This window comes from Gymnogyps californianus, chromosome 1 (genome assembly GCF_018139145.2).
Source record: "Gymnogyps californianus isolate 813 chromosome 1, ASM1813914v2, whole genome shotgun sequence".
NCBI lineage: Eukaryota > Metazoa > Chordata > Aves > Accipitriformes > Cathartidae > Gymnogyps > Gymnogyps californianus.
The window spans coordinates 212314290-212340005 of record NC_059471.1 but is presented as its reverse complement, the minus strand read 5'-3'; the positions used below and the strand labels follow the sequence as shown (position 1 = coordinate 212340005).

The following is a 25716-nucleotide window of genomic DNA, read 5'->3' as shown; positions in this document are numbered from 1 at the left end:
AAAAGCTTGAAAAATGAGTTGGCAAATATAACTTTAAAAAGAGTGGAAAGGACAGAGAGACCAGTTTCATCAGCCCACTACAGTTATGCCAAAAAAACCAGAAGGAAAGTAAACATTTTCAGTAGCTATGATCAGAATTATTGCACTACCTGTCAGAATAAACCCAAATAACATTTGGAGCTTCTCGCAAACCATTTTAGATCTGTATCCAGCTGACTCTGCTGTTCCAACTATTCTTTTATTTAGGCAGAGAAAAAAGCTCTCAGTCGTCCCAAGTCATTACAAGATCCTGCCTACAGACTCAGCAGAACACGAGACTAAAGACGTTCACTTTCTGCCCGGTATACAAGAGAGAAATGTAACTCAAGAACAGAACCTTTCATGGCACGGGCTCCATTACGCAAACGATAATGTGGAAACAAGTGTGAATAATTTTATATACAATGGAAAACTGAGAGGAGTGGCTGATAGGCCAGAGGGTCATGCTGCCACCCAGAGGGACCTCGACAAGCTGGAGAAATGGGCTGACAGGAACCTCATGAAGTTCAACAAGGAGAGGTGCAAAGTCCTGCACCTGGGGAGGAACAACCCCAGGCACCAGTACATGCTGGGGGCCACCCAGCTGGAAAGCAGCTTGGCAGAAAAGGAGCTGGGGTTCCTGGCAGACACCAAGTTGAACAGGAGCCAGCACTGTGCCGTTGAAGCAAAGACAACTAATGGTATCCTGGGCTGCGTTAGATACAAGTGTTGCCAGCAGGTCAAGGGAGGTGATCCTTCCCCTCCGCTCATCAGAGTAAGGCCACACCTGGAGTACTGTGTCCAGTTCTGGGTTCCTCAGTACAAGACAGACATGGACATATTGGAGAGAGACCAAAGGGCTACGAAGATGAAGGGACTTGACCATCTCTGCTGTGAGGAAAGCCTGAGAGAGCTGGGACTGTTCAGCCTGGAGAAGAGAAGGCTCAGGAGAATCTTATCAATGTATATTAATACCTGAAGGGAGGGTGCAAAGAGGAGAACAGAGGCAGGCTCTGTTCAGTGGTGCCCAGTGACAGGACCAGAGGCAATGGGCACAAACTGAAACACTGGACGTTCCCTCTGAACATCAGGAAACACTTTTTTACTGTGAGGGTGACCGAGCACCCACACAGGTTACCCAGGGAGGTTGTGGAGTCTCCATCCTTGGCGATACTCAAAGGCTGTCTGGACATGGTCCAGGGCAGCTGGCTGTAGGTGGCCCTGCTTGAGCAGGGGACTGGACCATATGACCTCCAGAGGTCCCTTCCAACCTCAACCATGCTGTGATCCTGTGTGATTCTGCAATTTTGTGATAAAGACGCAGCTGCACTGCATCTCGGGGCGGGGGAGTGGAACCCACACATACTTAATGGCAAAACTCATTTCTGATAATCATTCAGTCACCAAACAGTTAAAGAAAATATAAATGAGCAAACTGATTATTAGCTAACTGAATATCATAAGTACCATCCTACTGCCCTCTGCTGTCTTTTATTTCTTTACGTAATATAAGGTTGAAAATGTGTTGAAAACACTGGGCTGGGTCTATATACTTGCAGAACCCTAATCTACTCTTCTGTTCTCTCTGAATTAATAATTAAAATAAAAAGTGAGAATTCAGCAAGTTACTTTTTTTCCTGCTTCTGGGGAGATGAAATAATGAGTCCATCTTCAACAAATTCTTTAAAATTAAGGCTTTCTTAAGATAATAGCTCAAAACAAAATACAAGTACATAAACTCAGAGTTCAGATAATTGTATGAAAACATGCATCATTCAAAGAATGGTGTTACAGAACGTGGGATGTTTCCATCAGCACAGTACACAGAAAAAAGAAAGTCATCCTTGGTAGATATAATTATATAAACGCAACAGAAATAAAAATACAGGTTCAAGTTTTGTATCACATCTAAGCTGATACTCAGCCAAGGATAGTTGTCATCAACTCTTGCAATTATTACTAATATTGTTGATCCTGAAGTAGTTAGGACAAGCAGACACTAGATGAGGCCCTACCACCTGGAAATTCAAAAGGAGCTTCCCATCTCAAATAATGAAGTCCATAACATCCAACATTCAATGTGGCCTCCATGCAAAAAACCTGGAAAACATACAACCTCCCCTTCCTTCCCCTGCCCCAATCTGTCCAGCTCATAAACCCAGCTAGTTCCTGGACAAGAAACGAGGCCACTATCACACAGCACAAGTCCGAAGGGTGGGAACTTGAATTCTTGCTGCTGCAAGATATAAAACTGGTTTTCTTGAAAACAAAACTTTCTCAGTTATGTCAGGAAGAGCTGCACAAGTAGCAGAGGGACTCTGCCACCTCAAAAAGAATCAGTGATGAGAAGCATAAGAATTAAAATCTGAAGTCTCACAAGAAAGTATATTTATAATGAAAAGAAAGTATATTTATAAAGGCTGCTGCCTTTAGAGGTTCAACTTCAGTGGGTTGCATAAAAGGAAGAAAGAGTGCAAGTACAAGAGTTGCTCAATCTCATTCAAAAAATCTCAGGAATGCAAAGAGGGTTCTTCATTAAGGCTCTGTGTTCAGACTCCAAACTAAGTGAAGACTTGATTATTATATTCTGTGTGAATGCCAGAACAGCTAGAAATTGCCAGCTACCCTGATTGTTTGTCTTCTTCCTTTACGCCTCACTTTAGGCAGCTTCAATCACAGATAGATGAAGGTAGACAGTGAAAGACAGAAATACTTTGGTGGAAATACTCAAATGGGAATATAACATATAACAGTTTTATTTAATCTTTCCTGAAAGTTATGATCATACTAAGCCAGGAAGGATTTACTATCTGTGGTGGTTGATTGTACCCTGGATTGTAAGCAGTAGAATACAAATAGGAAATAAAAGCACAAGCTAGAGAAAGACCACACTGAAACAGAAACTTTGTTGCTCTATGACACTTCCTGCATAAGAAATGAGTGATGGGGAGATGAAAGCTTTCTTTTGACAAGTATCAATCACGCAAAGACACAAGGGCAGTTACACACTTCAGAGACCGGTGTCTGTAAGAATCATGACGACTCCATGGAAAAGATGCCTAAATAATCATATAGGAATCAAAGAGTTTTATACATGATTATGGAGTTGCACATGTGTTCGTTTTATTATGTCATCCTTCATTACCTCTAAATCATTACTCAAATAGGGTAGAGACTGGCACATTTCTGGTCTCGATGTGACAACTTTTCCATCTCTTTCCAGTTCCTCATGGTCACACATTGCTGCTCTCCATTCCCCCTCCCCCCTCCTCTTTTTTTTTTTTTTTTTTGGTTAGGTTTAAGCACAGAAGTTCTAATGCAAAAATAATGTGAAGTTCCCAGAGCCCCCATCTCTCTCGAGATATTCTTCTGCAATAAAGATCAGGGAAAGACGTAAATTGAAGCATCTCGCATGCGCAGACCCACCCCAGTGTGTTAATGTTTTCTCATTAATTCTCCATGTGAAGCTATGATGTAAAAAAATAAGGAACCAGCCTATAGACAGCTATGTAAGAGTATTAAATGAAAACTGTATTTTGCAATTAAGCATATGACAGTTTTGGATCATGTAATCAAATATATGGATTCATTTACAGTATGTGTACAGTATGAACAGATTTCTTCAAGCCAAAACTCTCTCAGCTGTATATTATGAAGGCTCATTACAAACAGGCTGTCTGAAGTCCTGTACTTTGTACATACCTGCTCTATCCCTGGGACCATCACCTTCTCTGACTCTCTCTTGCTCTCTTTTTAAGAACACAAGCATCTCTCAAGTATGCTATTTTCCAAAACCGAGCCATCACTACAAGTATAATCTATAACCCTACAACATTATTACTGTTGCTGCTGCAATGTTCCTTTCAGTGCTGTTTCTAAACAACGCTGATTTCAGGAGCAGTCTGGCTGCACAGAAACCATGGGAATGTCAGGTGAAGTGAGTCTTTTAAGATACAGGCTGTTCATTTTCTTTAGCAATTTGTTCCTCTAGTGTTAAGCACTTTACCCAATCAAGTAACGACAGAAAGCAAGAGTCAGGAATTCTTCTTGCAACTATTGCTTCTGTGCTTCAAGAAGGTGAACATGGAAAGCTGGTGCATTCTTCCAACACATTTTCAGATAAAAAAAAGTCTTTATTTGTGAGTTTTGTACAACCCTGAGAACATCAACAGGTTTTCCATAAAGAGCAGTGACAAATAATGTCTGACTTTCCACTGCATGCTCGGGAGGAGGAGGAGGCTGATTCTTTATTCTGTATGTTCTGGCTCATTTACCACATAAGATGTGAGAAAGAATACGGAAAACACCCTTGTTTTTAAAGTCTCATGTGCTCCACCAGAGTTTAACAATCAGTGAAAATTTTTCCTAGCCTCAAGCAAAGTTCATCCCCGTTATGAACATATTGAATTATTCCTGCCACTATTTATAGTTCAGCCTATAATTTGTCACATGAACTGAAACTGTTTCTGCTCAGCTGATCTGCTATACCTTCTGCATGCCTGGTGAATAGAGCATTATTTAGTTAAGTCAGTGTATCATGGACTGATGTCACCGATGGCTGAAGAGGAAGACCGCTGCTGCTTAGACAACACGTAACTATTGTGTTACCTGAAAGGTCATATTTAACTTTCTCTTTACAAACAAAGTAGCTGTTACACAGGTTTTTTTGATCATCCCTTTGACCTGGGAACTTACTCGATCTTCAAATCACCCAATCGCCACAGTAAAGAAACAAAGCCACAAGTGTTATGACCTCTAGCTTCTCCTGCCAGAGAAGATGACAGGACAAAGTAGGATTATAAGAAAAACTTGGGAAACAAATTATTATTTTTTCATGCATTCACTTCACATATTAAGAAAATGAATTTGCTAGCTTCTTAGTTATACCCTGAAAAACATCAACCACTGGCTTTGGTATTTTTAATAAAAGCAAAGCGCAAGACATAGCTACTAGTCTCAAAACCAAAGGTAGCTGTCGTGGTTTAACGCCAGTCAGCAACTAAGCACCACGCAGCTGCTCCCTCACTCCTCCCACCCCTCCCAGCGGGATGGGGAGGAGAATTGGGGAAAGAAGGCAAAACTCGTGGGTTGAGATAAGAGCAGTTTAATAACTAAAATAAAATATAATAACAACAATAATAATAATGAAATATAATAATAATTGTAATGAAAAGAAATGGGGGGGGGGGGGGAATAAAACTCAAGGAAAGAAAAAAAAATGGTGATGCACAATACAATTGCTCACCACCCGCTGACTGATGCCCAAGCAGCGATCCGCCCCTCCTGGCCAACTCCCCCCAGTTTATATACTGGGCATGACATTCTATGGTATGGAATACCCCTTTGGCTAGTTCGGGTCAGCTGCCCTGGCTGTGCTCCCTCCCAGCTTCTTGCACACCTGCTTGCTGGCAGAGCATGGGAAACTGAAAAGTCCTTAACTTAGGATAAGCGCTACTTAGCAACAACTAAAACATCAGCGTGTTGTCAACATTATTCTCACACTAAATCCAAAACACAGCACTGTACCAGCTACTAGGAAGAAAATTAACTCTATCCCAGCCAAAACCAGGACAGTAGTAAGCAGACTTGATGAGTAGGGGACATGTTGAGTAAATTTCTCCCTCTACTTGAATTGTAGTGTCTCAGTTCCCTGCTCATCAAGTATTCTAGTCTCAATCTCTCCCTTTAAAGTTTTCCACTTTGCACAGAATAATTTACTAAAACAAAAGGCTAATAATGGAGTAAGCCAACACTGCAGGCCAGTCATCCAGGCAGAAACCTGGGATGCGTAACGGCTGTCCTCTAGTCCTCAACAAAATACAGGTGGATCAGCAGCATCAGAAAATACCAACAGAATCCCCAACAGAAAGTGCAAGTTTTAAGCCCTATTGAGAAGAGGGAATTTGAATTTGGGAACCTCATATTCTGTGCATTATCCACCAAACTGCCACAAGAACGGTTACGAAAACCTCCCCAGAACACAGTGTTGGGAATGCAGCCTCTCCAGCAAGTTTTTTCCTAGCTGAAATTCCTCCATAATTTCAAGATGACCAAGACTACAATTCCAGCAAATAAACTATTCACATGAAAATCCCTACCTAGGTTTTAAAGCAAGTAAAAGCACTTAGCACTTAATGGCATACCTAACCTAACTCACTTTCTGTCATTACCCCCAGACGATTATTTGTTGTCCGAGTAGGATAAAAATAATTCTGTAACTAAAAATCCCAAAAGCAATTTAAAGATTATTAATGGGCAATTCACTTCCCTAAAATTCACCTGCAGCTTTTTTTTTTTCTTTTTTTCTTTTTGTTTGGGTTTTTTTTTTTTTTGGTCAAGAAATGTTGTAGCACTGCTGGGCACTGTTAAGTAGCTGCCAGCAGATTTCAGTTCTTCCATATTGATTCCAAAATTAAAAAAGCCCATCAAGGGATAAAGTATTCTAGTCAAAAGTAGATCCCATTCATACCATCAAAAAAATTCATTTCTCTTGAGGATTATAAGTGCTATGTTGCATATTATTCACAGAAAAACCAGACTTATCCCAAGGTGGACAGGGCACTGAATGGCTTCCTGTACTTTTATAACCTTCTAACTTACTCAGTGCAACTCTCCTTTTAACAAAGCAACTAGGTATCTTAGGATATCCTAAGATATCTGTGCTGGCAAGTGTGATAATTTAAACATCAAACTATATGCCCCATGTTATGACTAATCAGGTTCCTTGGAGAGTTATTCAAGGCAGTTTTCACTGATCCATGACTGTAAGCTATCCTAGGCCCTTCAGTAAACCTGGGCTGCAAAAAAGAAAAAAAAAAAAGAGAGAAAAAAAATGGAAACTGTAGAAGAGAAGATTAATAATAAAAAAACCTCATAGATCTTAATAAGACACCACCAGTAACTCAAGAGTAACTTTAAATATTAAGTAGTACAATATCCAGCATACAAAGGAATAAAAAAAGTAAAGTTAAAAATCATAACCCTTGAAAGGGGATTTATGATTCCTGAAGAATTCAGCTATACTTATATAAAGATGTCCCTGCTTTTCAAGTTTATAAAGATTTTTCTTTTTTTCCTCCTTCGCATTCTCAAAGCCTAAATCAAACACAACTTCTAGCTCTCTGCAAGACAAGACAAGCAGGCCTGATGCTTGATCCGCTCCACAGATTATTTTGCAGACGTGAACACAGTACGCTGTGTGATCCTAGTTCCAATCCCACAGTGCAAGTGCAAAGCAGTACAGCACACAATTATTACTATGAATATGTTAGAGAGCCTACGCAATATTGCCCTTAGAAATTCCTTGCATTTGACCACCAGTTTTGTTGGGTTATTATTATTATTGGGTTATTATGTATTATTGCATTTTGGAAGAATAAAAAGCCTTTTTCTTTCAGTGTGGGTTGGTTTTTTTTTTTTTTTCAGATCTCAGAGACAATCTAGTTTAAGGTTATACATTCATTCAGAAGTGATAGCTAATGAAAAAAACATGCATAACTTTACCTTTTCACTATTCTTGTATTTTTCCCAGCTTTTCAGCATCTTAAGCCATTTTGTGGTTCTTTCAATTTCAAGGTGCTTTTGCTGAAAAGAAATTAGAATTTTTTAGTCTTTTCAAAATGAATACATTTGAAATTATTTATGTTTTTCTAAAAATATTGAGAAAAAGTTTAACACAGCATCAGCAACTTTGTATCCAGTCCTCTAAGAACAGCAACAAAGAGTAACATCAGTTCACTTAAAACATCCAAAACCACAGCCAACAGTGCAGTAGCAGAAGTGGGAATAAACTCTAATTCTGGACATTAAAAGCTAGCACGTCTTGCTATAATTCTCATCCTTGGCTTGGTACATTTTCACCTAAATGTCCCTATATCTTAACATCAAGGATTTCTTCTGAAGGTAAAATCTACTTGCTTAAATTATATTACTGACAAGAATATTTCAGTAATAAGGTGATAAAATGAGAATTCAAAACAAAACAAACCCCATTTTTTCAAAACAAATGGTTATATTAAGTAGTATAACATGTAACATAATAAATATAAATAATGTGTGGAATTCACATATTATATACACCTTTAAAAGCATGGGACAACCCTGCTACCTTAAAGACTGCCATTCTGCCTATGAAAACCTTGCTACAGTTCCCATCAACTTCTTGAATTTGAGAACCAAACAAGCACTTGGAATTAGCTATTTTAGTCCCTGGAACTTCAAGACACTTTGGCTCTTCACAGCCAAAAATCTGTATTTTGTTGGCTCCAATGATAAGAAGATTTTTAGTACGTATTTTTACAGCCCAGTTTCACATGTTGTAAAGTAGGCAAGGTGTCTCTGATTATACTACAAAATTAACTATTAACTGTATTTGTTCAAATTTTTTTAATGACACTATTTCAACTCTTTCATAATGCTTTGGAGCTGAGGATCAACACTGGAAAAGCTAAAGCAGAAATATGTATGTGTGTGGCTATTGCTTTCTCTTCAAAGATGAATATAAACAAATATTTAGGTTTTTGTAAAGGACAGCCCCTCTACCTCCAACTTCAAATCCAGGGCTTAATAAAGACAGGAAGGATATTCTGTTTCATACGGTTAGTGATGCAATCTGGTAACAATGTAAGAGTTTAATTTCAAAGCTCTGCAGGATACTGAAAACTTATTAATACTTTCATTAAGTATTCATTAAGTCAACTTGCATCTGAAATATTGGGGAAAATACAAAAGAAAATTATTACTTATTGTCTCAATAGAATTCTAATTTTACTTCTAGCTTTCACTCATCAGAATTTGTGCATTCTTTCTTGGCTATCAATGCAACAAAATGGGCAAAGGACTTCTTTAATCCAGGAGCCCAAAGCCCTGCAGCTGCAGAAGTATGACTTGACGAGTGTTTAGGTCCACCCCAACCATGATTCAGTCCATGAAATGTCCTTGAAATAAGTTGGTTTTGTTATTTTTATTTGAAGCCAACTGACATAAGCCTGACATAAGTATAAGAAAGTTATGGGGAAAGAACTGCCTCTACTCTGTCAACCTTAACTTATCTAACTATTCATGTTGCAATCAACTGCCCACATTCTTGTTCAGGTTCCATGCTGTATTTGGTAATACCTCAACCACTTGCTTTTTTTTCTTTAATTATTTTTTCAAATTATTTAAAACACTTTTCTTAAGAGTTAGGCTAGAGGGGAACTGTAGAAAAACTACTGCTTCCCAGATTTCATAGGTTTCACAACACTGTTTCTGATTCTCCTCCACACTCACAACCCCTTTAAGAAATAACCACTTTTAACATCTCTTAAAGCAGATGTTCTCTAGGCATAGTTTAGATTGCAGGAATAACATTGCTATCAAGTCAGGAAAGGTCTCTGCCCTCAACAGGCTTTTCAGATAATTGGTAAGAAAAATAAAATCCTATCTGCTCCCACAGTCTTTTTGTTTGTATGTTTGATCTACTTTCAAGATTTTTGGTCTTTTGAGACAGAAGCTCACTTCAATTGTATGTTTGTTCAAGCTTTTATGTCTTCTGTGTCAATTTATCCCAGTTCTCAAGTGAGGCTACTGTAGTCAAAATAGCAATTATTTCTGTGTTCAGCTGTTGAAAACTTTTAGCTATTTTTTTCCAGTCTGAATTATGTTCACTTTCATGTCTAACAGGTGCAACACTGAAAACACAGATAGATCTGATGCAGCTCATTGCAGAGTAGAGGGATGCTGCTGCTGCTGCTCTTTCAGGCAAGTTCCATGTAGTTGTCACCAAAAAAAAAAAAGTCCCTTTATCTGTCTTCTGAGTACATTTTACACTTTGAAGTATTTTTGCCATTGGGAATAACAGAATCCCTAACTGAAGCAGAGGAGGTTTCTTACTCTCATGTCAGTAAATAATACACTACTGAAAGCAAAAAAGCATGAAGTTAAGTTGGCAAGCATCCATCTTTTGTGCAGCACTCTGCCTTCCTGGAGAGCAAGTGTGCTAGAGCTGAGGCTTAAAGCAATGCTTTAGCAGAAGCCTCAGACAAAACCAGAACTCACTGAACTGTTCCCTGGAGAATTTAAAATCAAGTAAACCAAAAGACAAAACCAACCAAATTGAAAATTACTTACAAAACATTTTATAGCACTTCAAAACAGAGTCAGACACAGACTCCAGATTTCCTGAGGTCAGTTCTCTGTCTACTTTTCTCCTCTAGATGATCTTTCCTCCCCTAGTTTTATCTCAGATGTGCTGGATGATTCATGTGAAGGTTAAGTAGTTCATAATGTAGGACAACGATTTGATGCATTTAAGTCACCAAATGCCCAGCAAGGTAATGGGGCATCAAAATTACTCCGCATTCACAGTAACAATGCTTATTCTAGAAGTATTATGCATGTAAATACACACACACACATAAAAACACACACAGAAAACCCAGCTTAAGCTTTACACTAGAATGTATATGAAGAATAGAGATTCAAAATTCACAAGGATACACAGTCCTTTACGTAAGTTGCAAACGAAATGAAAACATGACTTGGGACTATTTTTTAAAATTCACAAGTAAGGCAAAAGGAAAGCATAAATAGTTCTGCCAAGTAAGTGACTTTAAAAGATATTGCACAGAAAGCTTTTAGTCTTAGCCTACATTAATATGACACGTTAATTATCCTATGAATGGTATCTTGAAATTTGTAAAGATTCAAACACCGCTGACAGAAGACAGATAAATCTCAAACCAGCAGAGGTCAGGATATCATCAGGAGTATAACCAGGAGTCTAATAGAGGAGCATTACTGTATGATTATAAAAAGACACTTGATTTGCAATTTAACATTGATACAATAAATACAGCTTCTATGCTGACATTTTGTCTGAGACAGCATGAATACAATATGGGACAGAGAACTGAGACACTATTTTCCCCCGATAATTTAAGGCTAAATACAAAGCCACAGTGAATCAGAGCTTCGAAACACATACACCACAATAATTGCAAGCTGTCTAATATTTATGCTCACAGACTCACCACCCTGCTGTGTCCTTCTGATGGAAATGAAATTATATATACACTCACTATGTTATTAAATGTAATGAAACATGGCAGGAAAACACAACTATTTCAGGCTGCATACACAGAGACACACATGAACCAACACAAAACAAAAGCAACTCAGAAGTTCCCTTCTTTTACAAGAAGCGTTTCTTACTAGCCCTACACTGAAGCTCAAAATAATTCATTTTCAGAAGCACTGCTGCTCTTAACACTCAGCGAGCTGAGCTGCCTTATAACAAGTCATTCCATCCCTTTTCCATGCACTCTACTGATTTGTGCAGCCAAGATGGCTAACTTTAAACTTAGAGCTTTAAATATTTTATCTTGAGTTTCCTGATGATACAGAAGATCAATATGGACAAACAAGGATCTGATTTGTTCTTGGTGATAACAGGCCCAACAGACCAAGAGGAAATACCAATAGTAACTAGGCCCAGACAAGTAGAAATTCAGTTCCCGATGATTTTAATAAAAGCTTTCCACGTTCCCAAAACATCAGTTCCCAAACTTCTGCTCCAGTACCGGAAAGATTTTTGGACTAGGGCCTGCACCAGCTGCTGACAGGTCTTGCATGTCCAGAATACATCTGGTTCATCAACTCAGTATTACAAGGGAGGTCATCACGTTTCAGTGGCAGCCAGGATATTTGTCCCCATCTACCAAACTAGAAAAGCATGCTACACTCCTCGGGGGATGGCAACGTACACCTCAGCATCAAAGCCACCGCCTCACTTGGACAATCCATCCACTCAGCACAGCTGATGACAACTCATGACACAGAGACAATAGCTCTCGCTCTTTTAGGGCAGAGCCGGGTGTGATGTCTTAAGTAGCTCTATTTCCTTTGCTAGGTCATATAATGTGTGAGGAAGACTCATGCCTCATTGCAACTAGTAAATGTAAGATCGCGTGGGCCCCAAGGGATCTGTGGGCGAGTTAACATGGCCTCAAGGACCACAGTCCTTATGGGACTTAAAACATGTTTCTTTGGGAATGCAAATCACTAAAATGCTCCCTCTCCTCATTTCACAATGATTTATATTAAAAAGAGTCATGAATCTGTAAACGTTTACTTTCTAGTCAAAAAACTGGAAGACACTGGACTTACCTTTTCTATCACTGCATCATGGACAGGAAGCTCCTCTGGACTGAAAACAAAGACAAAGTTCATATTACTCTTGGTTAATCTTGGCACAAAATCATTTCTGTATAGGTTCTTACAAGTAATCATTTACAGTAGCAATATGTAGCATTGAGTAAACAAGAATTCTGAACTTTAGAGAACTAAATAACATACAGGAACCCTTGGAATATATTTTTTAAACACAGTAAAACTCACAATATTTTAAGTACAGAACTAGAATTATTTCAATCTTAAATCTTCTAAATCAAAGTAGTTGCAAAGCTTCAAAAGACAAGGATTTAACAGAAAGTTTATTTTTTCTTTAGTAAAAGCACCCTGTACTGTACTGCTGAACTGAAACCTAAGTGAATTTTTTGTTCTGTTTATTAGACCATACTACTGTCAGCTGAAAGACCCCTTTAAAAGGTTTTCCTCCTTTATTACTGTGTCCTGTGAAAGGCACTGAGACTTTGCTAGACTTAGGAGAGTTAACTTCCACTTTCTCAAAACTCTACAAAACTCACTCCGAGTAACAGGGAGGAGGTGGTAGAAAAAAACCAACAAAAATCAGTTTTATTACTAGGTATCTAATTAATATTAAAAAATACAGTCCTTCTACTTCTTCGCCTAACTCTAAAAAGGCAGGTTATAAATTGAAAGCTTGAAAAGCAGCCTTTGAACAGATATACTTTCAGACTTTATATTATTTTAGTTTCATTCTGAGGGCTCTAACTTCTGTTTTTCAAAGAAACTTGTGTTTTTCTTATAAAAAGTAACTAGACGATTTTGATGCCAAATGAGCCTGCCTTCCTTTGCCTGCATCCTCTGCAGCTTCTGAAAACAGCAGCTCATCTGTAAGCAGCAAGGCTCCCTTTTTCTGTTCTACAGATCAGATAAATAACACACCCAACAAAACCCTGTTTAAAAGGGACTAAAAGGCAGGCACTATGTGAAATCCTTTAAAAAAAAAAAAATTCCTACTGAGTCTTGATATTATGAAAAAACTCCTACCCAAACATTACAGCTTTCTATAGCAAGGACATTAAACCCCAGTATTTTAGACCTGTATCAAATCTGTGCAAGGGCAAAAAAAAAAAAACCACTGGGGAAAGGCTACAAAAGTAGTTGCTGCTGCAGTCAATGTAAGAAGAGTCTGATGCAAAATGCTTGAATTATATTTGATCTCATTTATCTCATTTAAAAGATGCAGCTTCAGATTCAGAAGTCATATTTGAATAAAGAAATACAGTTCATTTACTTCATCTCATGGAAAAGCTCGCTCCAATCAACACATTTTCGAAGGCCACACACACAAGTCAAAGTTTCCAGTACACAGCCTAGAAACTAATTTAAAAACCAAGTGTTCCTTTTGAACAGCATTGCAAAAAGCATAATCCATTCATTTAGAAGCACTTTCCAAATATCTGAAAGTTTTCTTGACGAACATCAAAATCCATAAAAAATCTGATTAACATCTGTCTAGCACTAGAAACAGCCTATATTCAGTGCTACCTGAGGTTGTAAATGCTATAAAATTATAGGATTGTCCACATTCCCATATAACTAAATTAACAAACTGAAAGCAGGCCCTTTGTATGTCAAGTATCACCTAGAAATTAAGCTTATTTGAACAGAAGTGAAAAAATAAGCAAAGGGGAAGAAAAAATTCAATTTAATAATCTGCTTGGGGGGGTTGTTGTTTGTTTTGGTTTTAAGTACAAGATTGCTAAGCCTTTCAAACGCCACTTTAAAATTTTCAATTCTTTAGTTACAGTTGCAGGCACTGTCTACCTTCACCAGAAGCATCAGTCTCACACAGCAAGACGAGCGCACAGCAGCCTCATTCTTTGGGGCCCTACAAGATCACACCAGCACACAAGAAACTCTTTTTCCTCCAGTGCTGCCAGCAGTGGGCAAGACACTGATCTGATGGCTCCGCATCCCTGTGGACTCACACCAGACACAGCAACTCCTCTGCTTAACTGGTACTACTTGACAGTTTATCTTCACATTTGCTAATCTGGCATGGAAGCTAATCACATGAAAGATTAATCAAATCTTATTTTAATCACAAAGTAACAATGAATTGCAACAATTTATAAGGAATTACTCTTTGCTAATTTTGCAAGTTACCATCGATGGGCAAACAAAATGCATGGTTGAATCTACCAAGCAGCAAAAGAAGGCTCTTTTGTCCTGGGAAGCAGACACTGTACTCCCTCACTAAATTAATCCAGCAGCAAATTTATGGCCACATGCCTTGTTATTTCTTTAGCTGCACAGCTATGCACTAATACCACATACCTATACATTTTAAGCACTGAAATTCCACAGGAGCACATTAAGCCAGCCCCACGTTTTTATTCCCCAAGATGCTGCTGGCAGCTGAGCACCCAGAAAACAGCGCAGAAGCTCAGCGAATTGCCCCAGGCTGCTCAGTAACTCACTGGACTGGAATGCAGGAGCTCCTGGAGATCTTCCTCTCAATTAACCAGATTGCACTAACTACACCCATGCACTCACATACACAATATTCAAATCTATCCTGCAAGGACTGAGGGAAAGGCATAGTGGGCAAACAAACTCTCTAAAGCCCCTAAAGATATTTTAAATATATACATTTCCATTTAGTGTATGTGTTTTCTATGCAGAAGCACCTTACAGATATTTATTTTTTCCCCCTAAAAAGGATTAGGTGGCATCAGACACAAAATCAACTAATGTCTACTAATCAATGTCATTTCATTGTACCTTTTTTCTTTATAATGATGAATCTTCCTCTTCCTTCCCCAGCCTAGCCGATCTAACATTGTTATACCTTCATTAGTTCTTTTAATGTTGAATCTTCTCCCACCATCCCCAGTCTATTTAAACTTCTATTTTTCGATGTTTTTTATCTGTGTACTTCACCAAGTAATAATGTATAGTAAACAACATTAACATAATATAGCCACATCCTGCCTTAAGATGACTGCTTTCCTTCAATAGCTCACGTAATATTCATTTAGGGGATGCAGAGAAGAACAGGACTGATTAACATAATTAGCTTGGAACCATATAATACTTGTTATTTAAAAAAAAGGAGTCACAGAGACAGCTTTTAACTGAACTCCTGTAAATAAAGTCTCACTTAGCAGAACCGAAATCTTAACACTCTATTGTCCACAATAAAGAAAGATCCAAACTAGGTAAATTCAGGTGCTGAATCAGACAGGAATCAAGAATCACTACATCTGGTATGTGTCTTTGCCCCAAGCATAAAGACTACAGCCTCCCACCTGCAGGCTGGGCAGCCCACATTGCAAACCAACAGCAGCTCAAGGGCTCTGGTTGTCACAGCCAAGCAGCTCTGGTGTTACAGCATTAAGAGAAAGGTCTGAAGATGTTGGCTACAGGTTTGGGAACTGCAAAACACTGGGACCAAATCCTAACTCCAGTAAGGAGCAGGGTCCACATGAAGGCGTGCTGGATTTCCTACTAGAAAGTTCCTCAAAGACATTTCACTGGGAGGAGGTGCTACACTCTAAGGTTGGACTGGAACTCAGGAACTCTACCCGTGGTCCTCACTGGTGGTGATCTACAGCACCGGCCCAAAGTCTTCTTCCTATCTTTCAATCTGGACTATTACCACCTTCTGGTGAGGATTATAAGGCCTATAAGTTCAAAGAAACAGGATTTCATTTTGAAGAACAAGGACTTATTGAAAATGCTTTTTTGATTAGATTATAAGTGATGAATGGATTTTACATCTTTAAATCCACCACGATGGCTAACACAGCTTTTCATGAATTTTTCAAGATAACTTAAAAGAAATAGTAATCTTAAATGCATAAATATCTGACACTTCAGAACATTAAACATGCAGATCTATGGTTTTGACCATTAAGCTATGTGTTGTAATTAGCCTCCTCAAGTAACAGTGGTAGTTTAAATAAATTGAAAAGTCTCAGACTTAACAAGCTTACAGTCACCTATCCATTGCTGCTGTTTAAATCAGTCTTCTTTAAACAGTACTTTGATATATTTGTTCAATACAAACACAAGGAAAGACTCTCTCATATTAGTCACTCACCAGATTTATTCTTTTCCTACATTTGTATTTAAATCCCAAATATGTTCCCTGCTGGCTCAAATCACAGCATTTTTCTGCTTCTAGTTTGGCTTAAATAAATTTAAGAAATGTAAAGGCTCCTCTATCGTTTGCAGCTTCAGTTGAGGATGGAAGATGTTTAGTGCAACAATCAGTAGTCTTGATATGTTGATAACCCCAGAACTGTAAATTCCAGAAGATCAATTCAATTCTTCACAGTTCCGAGTTGTATAAACCCTGACACTCAGTTTCTCATTGGAAAAAAAAAGTGGCAAAAATTGACCATAATAGACTAAAAATCTTTACCACAAAGCTTACTTGCCCGAAGAGCTGTTACATTCAAAATTTCTTTGTAAGCTGTATTTTCATTTCTCATAACTTCTATTTCAAAACACACCAACTGCTTAAAAACCCCTTCTACTTGCTGTAGTCTTTCCTACCCCAGAGAGAATTAGCCAGCGCTCTGTGAAGAACTTTGGGGTCCTTTATCCTGAAACATGTTGCAGGAATAATTGTGATATGTGCAAGTCGTTATTTAATTTTTTGAAATAAGGTCAATTAAATTCAATATTCCTATACTACTGAAATCACTATAACATGACTATTAAAAAACTTGAATCCTCATAAAACCTGTGGTGTAGTCCCTACGCAAAATAGTTTCTCGAACTATTTCTCAATTATTTTCTCATGCTCTCCTAAAAGTACTACTAAGTCCAATAGGATCACCTTGTATCACTGCATGCAGATTTTAACTGAAAAGTATTTTTAAATCATATTTGGTGTCACATATTAAATACAATGTGGGAAAAGTTTCTTGCAGAACACTTATCTTCATGGTCTCATTGACTTAAGCATGAAGAAATAGATGCTGTGCATTCAGTTCTTCATTTGTGATGCAATGTTAAGTGTTTAAATCCATGAGGAAAACATACTTGCTACTTCCCAGGAGAATTGTTTTGAAGGAGTTCTTAAAAAAAGAGTTCAGTCATTTGTATTGTTTTGAAACTTCTATGATCAAGGCATTTGTAAGTGAAATATCCACAAAAACATTAGTAAGGCATAAAACTCAAAAGCAAAAGTGTCATGAAATAAACTTATGAAGAGTCATCATGCACAGGTAAGATATGAGAAGGAAAGGAAGAATTCAGTTGACAGATATCTGAACAAGAAAAGCTTTAGTACAAATGGAGTTGTTTTGCTGTACAATCTAGAACTCGGACTGTTGAGTAAAAAATTGCAACTACATTTCAGTACTCAGATGTACTAGGAAAAAGTAAATCTTCCCAAGTATGAACAGTTTTTAGGCTGTGTAATTTGTCAGAAGTGAGTTGTAGGAGTCTATAGTTTTACTAGACAAAAAATTAGTACCTTCACACTGGGAAACCAATGCTACAACAATAAACACACTGACTACGTGTTCTCTTAGGTCTGCCTCCCTTTCAGTGTCCAATACATGGCACATAAAAATGTCAAAACAATACACAGTATTATGGATAGTTACAACTGTCCTTTGCAACAGAATGACACCTTATTTTATATATATACATACTGTTTCCAGGTAGCTTTTACTGCCTCATGCCATATAATATACATACTGATCTTTGTCCTAAAGTTAGCTGAAAAGTGCTTCACAATCATCTTATAGAAGGGAAGATAAATAAGACTAATTGTGTAATTCACAGGACACACAGCATTGTTACTTATAATGACTATTTTTATGTCTGCATTATGTCACAAGATGGGCTCCAAAGCAAACTGTTTTCTGAAGTCAACTGAAAACTCATTAACCATTATAAGTAGAAATAAAACAATGTCAATATCGTGCCTTTCTTTAGACCTATGATTAAGTTCTTCTACTCTCTATAGCAGAAATCTAAAGTACAACTTAGTGTTGAATTCAGATCCTTTAGTCCAAACAAGTTAATTTTCAGAAGAATTCTGATTATGAATGATTGCTTTCATCTTCCAACCTTTGAATGGAAATTAAAGGCAATAGTGTCATTTTCAAAACCAATAATACATGGAAAAGATTTCTGAAAACATTAAGGAGAAAGTAAGAAAGCTGGTTTTTAAACTAAATGTTGGATTTTCCACAGATAAAATTCTATGGATCACTTCCTTCTTTCCATTACACATTTTACTTACATAACTCACAATTTTGATTGTGTGTGTCTATCAAAATAATTGGAGCTCTGCTACTGTAATCATCCACTTTGAATTTTCACCAAATAACCTCTGCACAGCATGGGGGTGGTGACTACAGCAGATTAAGAAACAGCTTTCAGAAGTTTTGTTAAAATTCATAAGCAAGCCAAGCAATTAATTAACATGTGGGATAAGCCAATGTGATTTTCCACAATATATTTATCAGGAAATATGCTGCAAGAAAGAATTTAATGCTGGTAAAAGATTGGATCACATGTGATTTTGTGACTAGGTTTTAGTTACAATTATTCTTTGTGGATTCCGTGGATGTTGCTGCCAATATGCACAGCACAGTGCCATGAACATCTAGCTCCTGTCCAGAAAGTCTCAAGTAATGCACACTCTCAGAGATAAGATAAAATAAAATGAAAAGATTTATCAAATTCAATTAAATCTCAAAGTGGTAACTTTTTAGTACAGCACTTGCCTGCTTGGGAGAAGGTAACTTCACTGTAGTTTTTATTGCCAATATAAAAAATGATCAAAAAATTCATAGCAAAAAGATACCCGTATTTTCACTGCTCCATGCTAAAATATATGCTTTCTTGTGTCTTTAGTAAAAGACATGTTCTATATGCAAACTTCAAAGTTTTCCCAGCTTGGAATCAGAAAACCTTTGAGAAAACCTATAATCTGCTTAATTGAGCACAGCAGCACTTCTACTGATTTCTGATGTCACTTTAATTGAACATAAACATTGAGGTTAAAAATGTCTTCTCAGAATCACATTCCAAGTATTTTTAAAAAAGGGTAAAAATTAGTCTAAGCTACCTTAAAACTCTCAAGAGGCTAAAAGACAAATGAAAAAGAATGAATCTCTTTGCCTTGCTTCTGATTTACATTTAATATATAAATGTCTAAAACACCTAGAATTTTTTCCTTAAGCATATATATATACACATATTGCTTTTAAGCACTGCTTGAAGGTTAGTTACTGTACAGATCACTTACACTATATATTAATAGCTATCCGGGACTTACATGTTGGCAGCTTCATCTGTATTAAAATTCATGTGCTATGCAAAGCGTATTCCAACATAAATTAACTAAAATGGTAGCGTTCCAGCAATATATATTTGCTCACTGCTGAAGCTCAATGCTTTATGTACCTACACTTGCTTCTTTTATGAAATAATCTTCTGCAGTCTAAAATTCCATTTTGGTGAGTCTTTCACTCGGGTCAAGAGTAGCAGCATCTTTGCACTTCTAAAAACTGTCGCCCCAGACCTCTTTTAGCACTCTTAATAAATCAGTGCCAGTGAAGTACACTCTGCCCATTCCCTATATTCAGTTACTTTAATCTTCTATAAATGCCAAATATAGTAGGAAATACATGTGGTAATAATGATTATGTTAAATCCTTACATTTTAGGGCTTAAGCAGTAACTCAGAACCAACGCATGTTGCTTTATGTATGTTGTATAAATTAAATCATATATTACCATACTAAATCATTTTTTCAGTTCTGCCACCTAATAGCTCTTTTCATAAAAGGAAGTAGTTCATCAATTCCTAGTACACAGTGGGTGATCTTTTACTCAAATCAAGTAGCAGCAGCTGTTAACAAAAACACGCTATTTGTCCTCGGTTGGCAGAATTATCCTGCAGCTTACTTTTGTGTTTGCAATCAAATCGGTGGGATTGCATTCACCTCATTTCTTTCTGTATCTGCAGAGGATTGTTGAAGTGACAGCCTGGACGAACTCAGCTGAAAGAATGGATTTAAAATTCAAATTTCAACTCTAGTCCTAAGAATAAGCTAGAGAAATGGGTACAATTGTGACAGTTTTAAGAAAAAAATCCATACCATTCTGAATGATAGCAAATAATAACAGAACATTCCTTCCTTCCATGGGAAGAGCCTGCATGAAGGGATAGTAGTAGAAGACCCATACGCTAGATCATCATGATAACACAAGAGAAAAAATAAAAATTAAAAAAAAAAAATCAAAATCCCTTTCAAATTATTCTTAAAAAAACCCCAACTTTCATTAAGATGAACAAAACTAAATTAAAGAGAAGAACATCTTAAATGCTTTTGTAAAGGAACTGAAATTAGCAGTCCAAACCACAGAAAAATTTATTGATAACTTCTAGACACACACACATTAAAAAGTGATTGCAACCATGAGAGCACAGCACACGGGCAAAGCTGCTTGTTTTCCAATGGAAGCCAAAATTAACTAGACAACAAAAACATCGCTGAGAAAGATACACCTGAAATCCTACTACTCTCCTTTTGTGGCTATAAATACCAATCCAGGAGGTAAGTTCTTCAGCAGTTGTTCAAATTACAGGTGGTTGGCTTCTCCTCTTCAAACAGGTCCAAAATAGGTGACTTCAAGCCTTGCATAAAATGTGTTGATTCTGGGTTCAGAGAGCCTCCTTAGCTTTACGAGGTTCTAAAGCAAGCCTGTCTCAGACAATGACCTAGCCAAAACCAGAAGTAAGGCACTTCCTGCTTCTCCTGGTGAAGTTCTACCACCAAGAACACAAGTGGTGTGCAAATACTGTAAGATCCTACATGATTATGAAGCTCACAGGTGATCATCTGAGAGAGAAGGTCTGGTTCCTCTCCCTTCTGCTAGGTCTGGTTTAAACAATTTCCATGGAACAGCTTTTAAACAGATGACCACTTTTGTCATCAGGCTGGCAAAAAAGACTTGTTTAAATAGCAAGTGTGAGGAAAAGTGAACCGTAAAAGCATTGAAGAGTTCCTCATAGCAACCAAAACACGTTCTAAAGCAACATTTCTGACCACATGCTATTGCAAAATAAGACATCGATTTAAGGAAGCAATTACTGCAAATTGCTATACACATCTCATGCTTTGAGAAATAAGTTCAAATGCATCAATGCAAAGAAAAGGATCACAATGCAACCACCACCATAATTGGAGACAAATGCAGAGATTCAAGTTCATCGTCCATCATGGAAGCTGAGCTGTAAACTAAAACAGTCAGAATGGATAATGACTAAGTAAAATTTACAGCAAGTCCAACGTACTCTTCCACTGTCAGTGATGTTTAAATAAAATTGCCTATTTACCTTGGTCTCTGAAAGGTCTGTCTCTGAAACTTAGCCTCATCGCTTCACAACTGCATAGTAAGCAGAGACTCATTTCAACTTATTAGGAGTTCCATAACTGATAAATAATAAAATTTGTAAAACCTCTTCATTAATGTTTATTATGTATCCATCACTGCTGTGTTTTCAAACCAGGCTTTGTCATACAGAAATGCAATTAAAATATTCTTTTAGAAGTAGTTCCCTGTGAAAGCATGCAAAGAAAAAAAAATGGTTTTGTCTAATGCTAGGAAGATGGACCTAAAAAAAGGCATTCTGAATCTCAATTACTAACCCAAGAAAACTTCCATTTCTCTCCTTAAATAAAAATAATATCCTCAGTGTACATTAGGGCAAAAGGAAAGAATGTTAAATAGACCTGAAATTTGTGGTTTGGTTCTTTTGGTTTGTTGTTTTTGTTTTTTGTTTTTTGGTTTTTTTTTTAACAGCAGTTCCTCAGTATGTTGATTAGCAATGAGTATTTCAGAGCAAAATCCGTCCAGGGAAGCGTATCACATATTAGAGGACAGAATCCATTGCACACAATGCAAGAGTACAGTGGAGTTCTCATAGTAAATCTTTGTAACGCCACATGAAAAATACTTAGTCAAAATGAGGCATATTCATATATTTAGTAAAAAAAAGAGAATTAAGAGAAACACAACTTTTCTCTAACATCTGAATTCTATTTTTTTTTAAATAAAGATTTGTCTTTGGCAGCTGAAAGAGGCTGAACTTGGCACACCTTTTTCCCCAAGGGAGGGAAGAGTTAAGCCACTCTCCTGACAAGTAGGTCTGACCCTGTCTCACAAAACTGAGAGGAAAAGAGGAGGAGAGGAAAATGACAGCAAGTCCCTACTAAATGACCACGACATATAAAACGCAGTAAGATTTACATTTATAATTCAACTATTAAGAATAAACATTTCATTGCTCTTTTAGCACATTATCGTATCACTTACTGCGCTACTTACTGTGCCTAGAAAATTAAGGATAGTGGCTGTGTGTCACTATGAACAATAACTTTGGAACTCTCCTAGTAACCTTAGAGCTCTTTCCTTAAGCTTTGATGTGCAGACTTTTCTACTAAAATTTTGAAATGAAAATTATATAAAAATCCCTATTTTTTGAATACTACTTTGATTATTACCAAATTACAGCCACCATGCTTCTTTCTTTAATTTCTATCACCCAAAACTTTTGGCATCTCAGCATAACTGCTTTTGCTGCCAAGAACATTCAGAGACCAGTCCTTACATCTCCTATCTGGAGAGACTTGACCCGTGTACCTTCTCAAATCAGCAGGGTTAGCTGTGTAAGAGTTATTGTTCCTGGACATGTGGTTTGACAGGCATGTTGTAGAAAGTATTAAGGAACGCACAAAGAATATTTTACAGACAAGGACTATTTTCCAGCAAGGCTATGTATAAATTATTAACAAACAGAATGAGAGAGAGGATAACTAAGTTGCTAATCATATTGCTCCCTATTAAAAAGTTAGGGGCAAAATAATAATACTGAAAAAAAACCCAATAGCTTCATTTGGAGACATTTAATGGAGTATCTCACAAATTCTTTTTGCAGCATGCTGCAGAAATGCATTACAGAGCTAATAAAAATGCAACACATTTTTTTAAAGAGTAAAGTTTGACGGAGAAGAGCAGGTAGGCCTCTATCCTAGCAAAAGAAAGAATAATGAACTCTGCTATTTGAAAAGCGCCTCTGGCAACTCAATAATCTCCAGCATTAGTGAACTATTCTAAAAGCATGTTCACCACTTTAATAGACTCATGGGATGAAGAATAAGAGTATGAGTCAGATTCTCAGCTGCTGTAAATTGGTACAACTCCATCAAAATCAGCACAGAGCTACTGTAAGAGTAGTACAAGAATCTAACCCAAATTTTTAAGAGAGCTTCATGAAGGGGGAGGGGAAGACCACATCTGTATTTTCTACTATTAGTACTTTCATTGTACATCTTTACCTTCACTGGGGGGGGGGGGGGGGGGGGGGAACACACCACTAAACAACCTTGCAGAATAAATCTCCAATCTGCCCAACCTGACTACGCTGATCCCTGGATATTTATCAGCATAAGAGCATCTGCCACGCTGCACATACATCCCCAGTTTCCATTTATTGAACAGGTAGTAAAACATGTTTAAGCTGAATCACCCAAGTTAGACCACAAAACCTGACAATATTGGTTATTGCTTTAAGATAATAGTTATTAATACAAGTTAACACAGACCTTGATAATAACAAGACCTGAAAAGAATTCATATTGTGCAGGTGGGAGAAATAAAAATCTTTAAAATAATTGTTGCATTTTTTAAAATGATGTCATGGCAGCTTATGATTTTCACCGCTCATTCTTGAAAGTTAACAGGACAATTCAGTTGATGGCATTCATCAGTGAATGATGGAAAGAAGAGAGTTCTTGAAAAAGTTGCAGTAAATAAATTGTAGTTTCTTCTGTTATTTCTACTTTGTATCTACTAAGACCTGAACAATTATAATGCTTTCCACAATATATTAGTCAGTGTATATTAGTCATAACCTCTGTTTCCCAAGGTAGAGTAGTAAAATTTGACCTTAAGCTGTACCTGCCCCAAATTCCAAAAAGCGATGTTATTTTCTTCTTTCTTAGAAAAGCACAACTGTGGTCTTAAAAAGTCTTCTTATAAAAGAAAACTGAATGCCTGCCTCACAGATAGGTGATGTGCAGACAGATAAATAAAAGAATCAAACAAGAATATACACACAAGTACGGCTAATAAAAGACCAGATAACATAAATCCTAATTGCTAGCTAAAAAAGGAAAGGTGGGTGATTTATTTTAATTTTTTTAAAATACTTTTTAATTGGTCACTATTTGATGAAGGACTGAAATCACTAGTTCCAACAGGTACCAAACAAATGATGCCAGCTGATGTTTCATCCTCGAGAGGGAATGTTGTTCAATGACTTACAGATTTCAGTACAAAGCAGCGCAGAACCTGGCAGTATATTGAACAGGGGCACACTGGTGTGGAGACCTAAGTAAAGGAAGATGCCTTCTAGCTGTTCAGATTTGCTCAAATTTTAGTTTTCTGTGCCATCCTAGGAAGAAGCTGAGGCCATTTTGCTTATCCTGCTCTCTGACTTTTGGCCCGGTGCTGAAAGGCCTGAAAGAGGACCGGCTCTTCAAACATGAAATTGGTGTTGACCTTTAGAGTTGCAAAATGCTGCTTTCAGCTTCTACTCGATTTTAGCAGTGCGTACAAAGTTTAGGCTGTTTTGCAAACCCCAATGGGCCAATGCTTTTGTGACCATTCAACCTTAACATTATACGGGGCAGGGAGGAGGGGGAAGGAATAAAGCCGTTGTGTCCTTGTAGCTAGCTGGAGATTTTCGCAAAAAATAAATACAAGGATACATTCACGAAAATATATCTTTAAATATGTGCTTCAATGATCTTCAGTTAAAGCTTAAATTCTTATTTATTTACAAAACATTGACTGCCATTTGGATTTGTTGCTTTAAGACCTTTAATAATTTTTTAACTATAAAAATCGTTCATATAATTGCACTTCTAAATAGACAAATTAATATAGATATTATTATTTAAACTGTAGGCTTAAAAAAGTAATGAAATATCTTTTAAAACATTCCTAGGAGTAGCAGGGAACTTGCCACCGCCCAGGGAATAACGTATTAATTCTAGTAGCTTTTTTAACCATCCCAAAGCCGTAACAAATCAACTAAAGAATTCAAGGAGGGGGAAGGGGGAAATCCCAGATCCCCAGGCATTACTGGAATGCCTGCTATGAGCTTCAAGACACTCAGAAATTCCTTTAGGTTTTTTCCCCATAAGTTATTCCCTTATCAATGACTGCTGCTAGAAAACCTGCAAATAGAGGTATCTACAGGGTAAAGTTTCTACAAAAGAACAGTCCACAGTGAAAAGATTAAGCACATTTACTTTAAAATTTACCCAGGCTCCAAGGTAAGACAGAAAGGAACTGCTTTTTTTGTGGGATGCAGGGTGTTTGGTCTTCTGGGGTAGAGGTTTTATTTTTGTTTTCTACTTGTTTGTTTTGGGTTTTTTTAATTGCAACATTCTGGTGCTTTTGAGTGTATTCTGAGCATGAAATGAGAACTTTTGATTACATCGGGGGGGGGAGGGGGGGAGG

The 25716-nt window shown here is 37.3% G+C and overlaps 1 protein-coding gene across 2 annotated transcripts in view; it reads right to left on the bottom strand.

Moving 5' to 3' along the window:
- USP6NL (USP6 N-terminal like) overlaps nucleotides 1–25716 on the bottom strand; it is a 104259-nt gene that overhangs the window by 35604 nt on the left and 42939 nt on the right. For both annotated transcript variants that reach the window (XM_050904757.1, XM_050904836.1), the window contains exons 4-5: nucleotides 12166–12205; nucleotides 7522–7602 (exon numbers count right to left, since the gene is read on the bottom strand). In XM_050904757.1, coding sequence (XP_050760714.1) covers nucleotides 7522–7602; nucleotides 12166–12205 — 121 coding nt within the window. The remainder of the gene's footprint in view (nucleotides 1–7521; nucleotides 7603–12165; nucleotides 12206–25716) is intronic.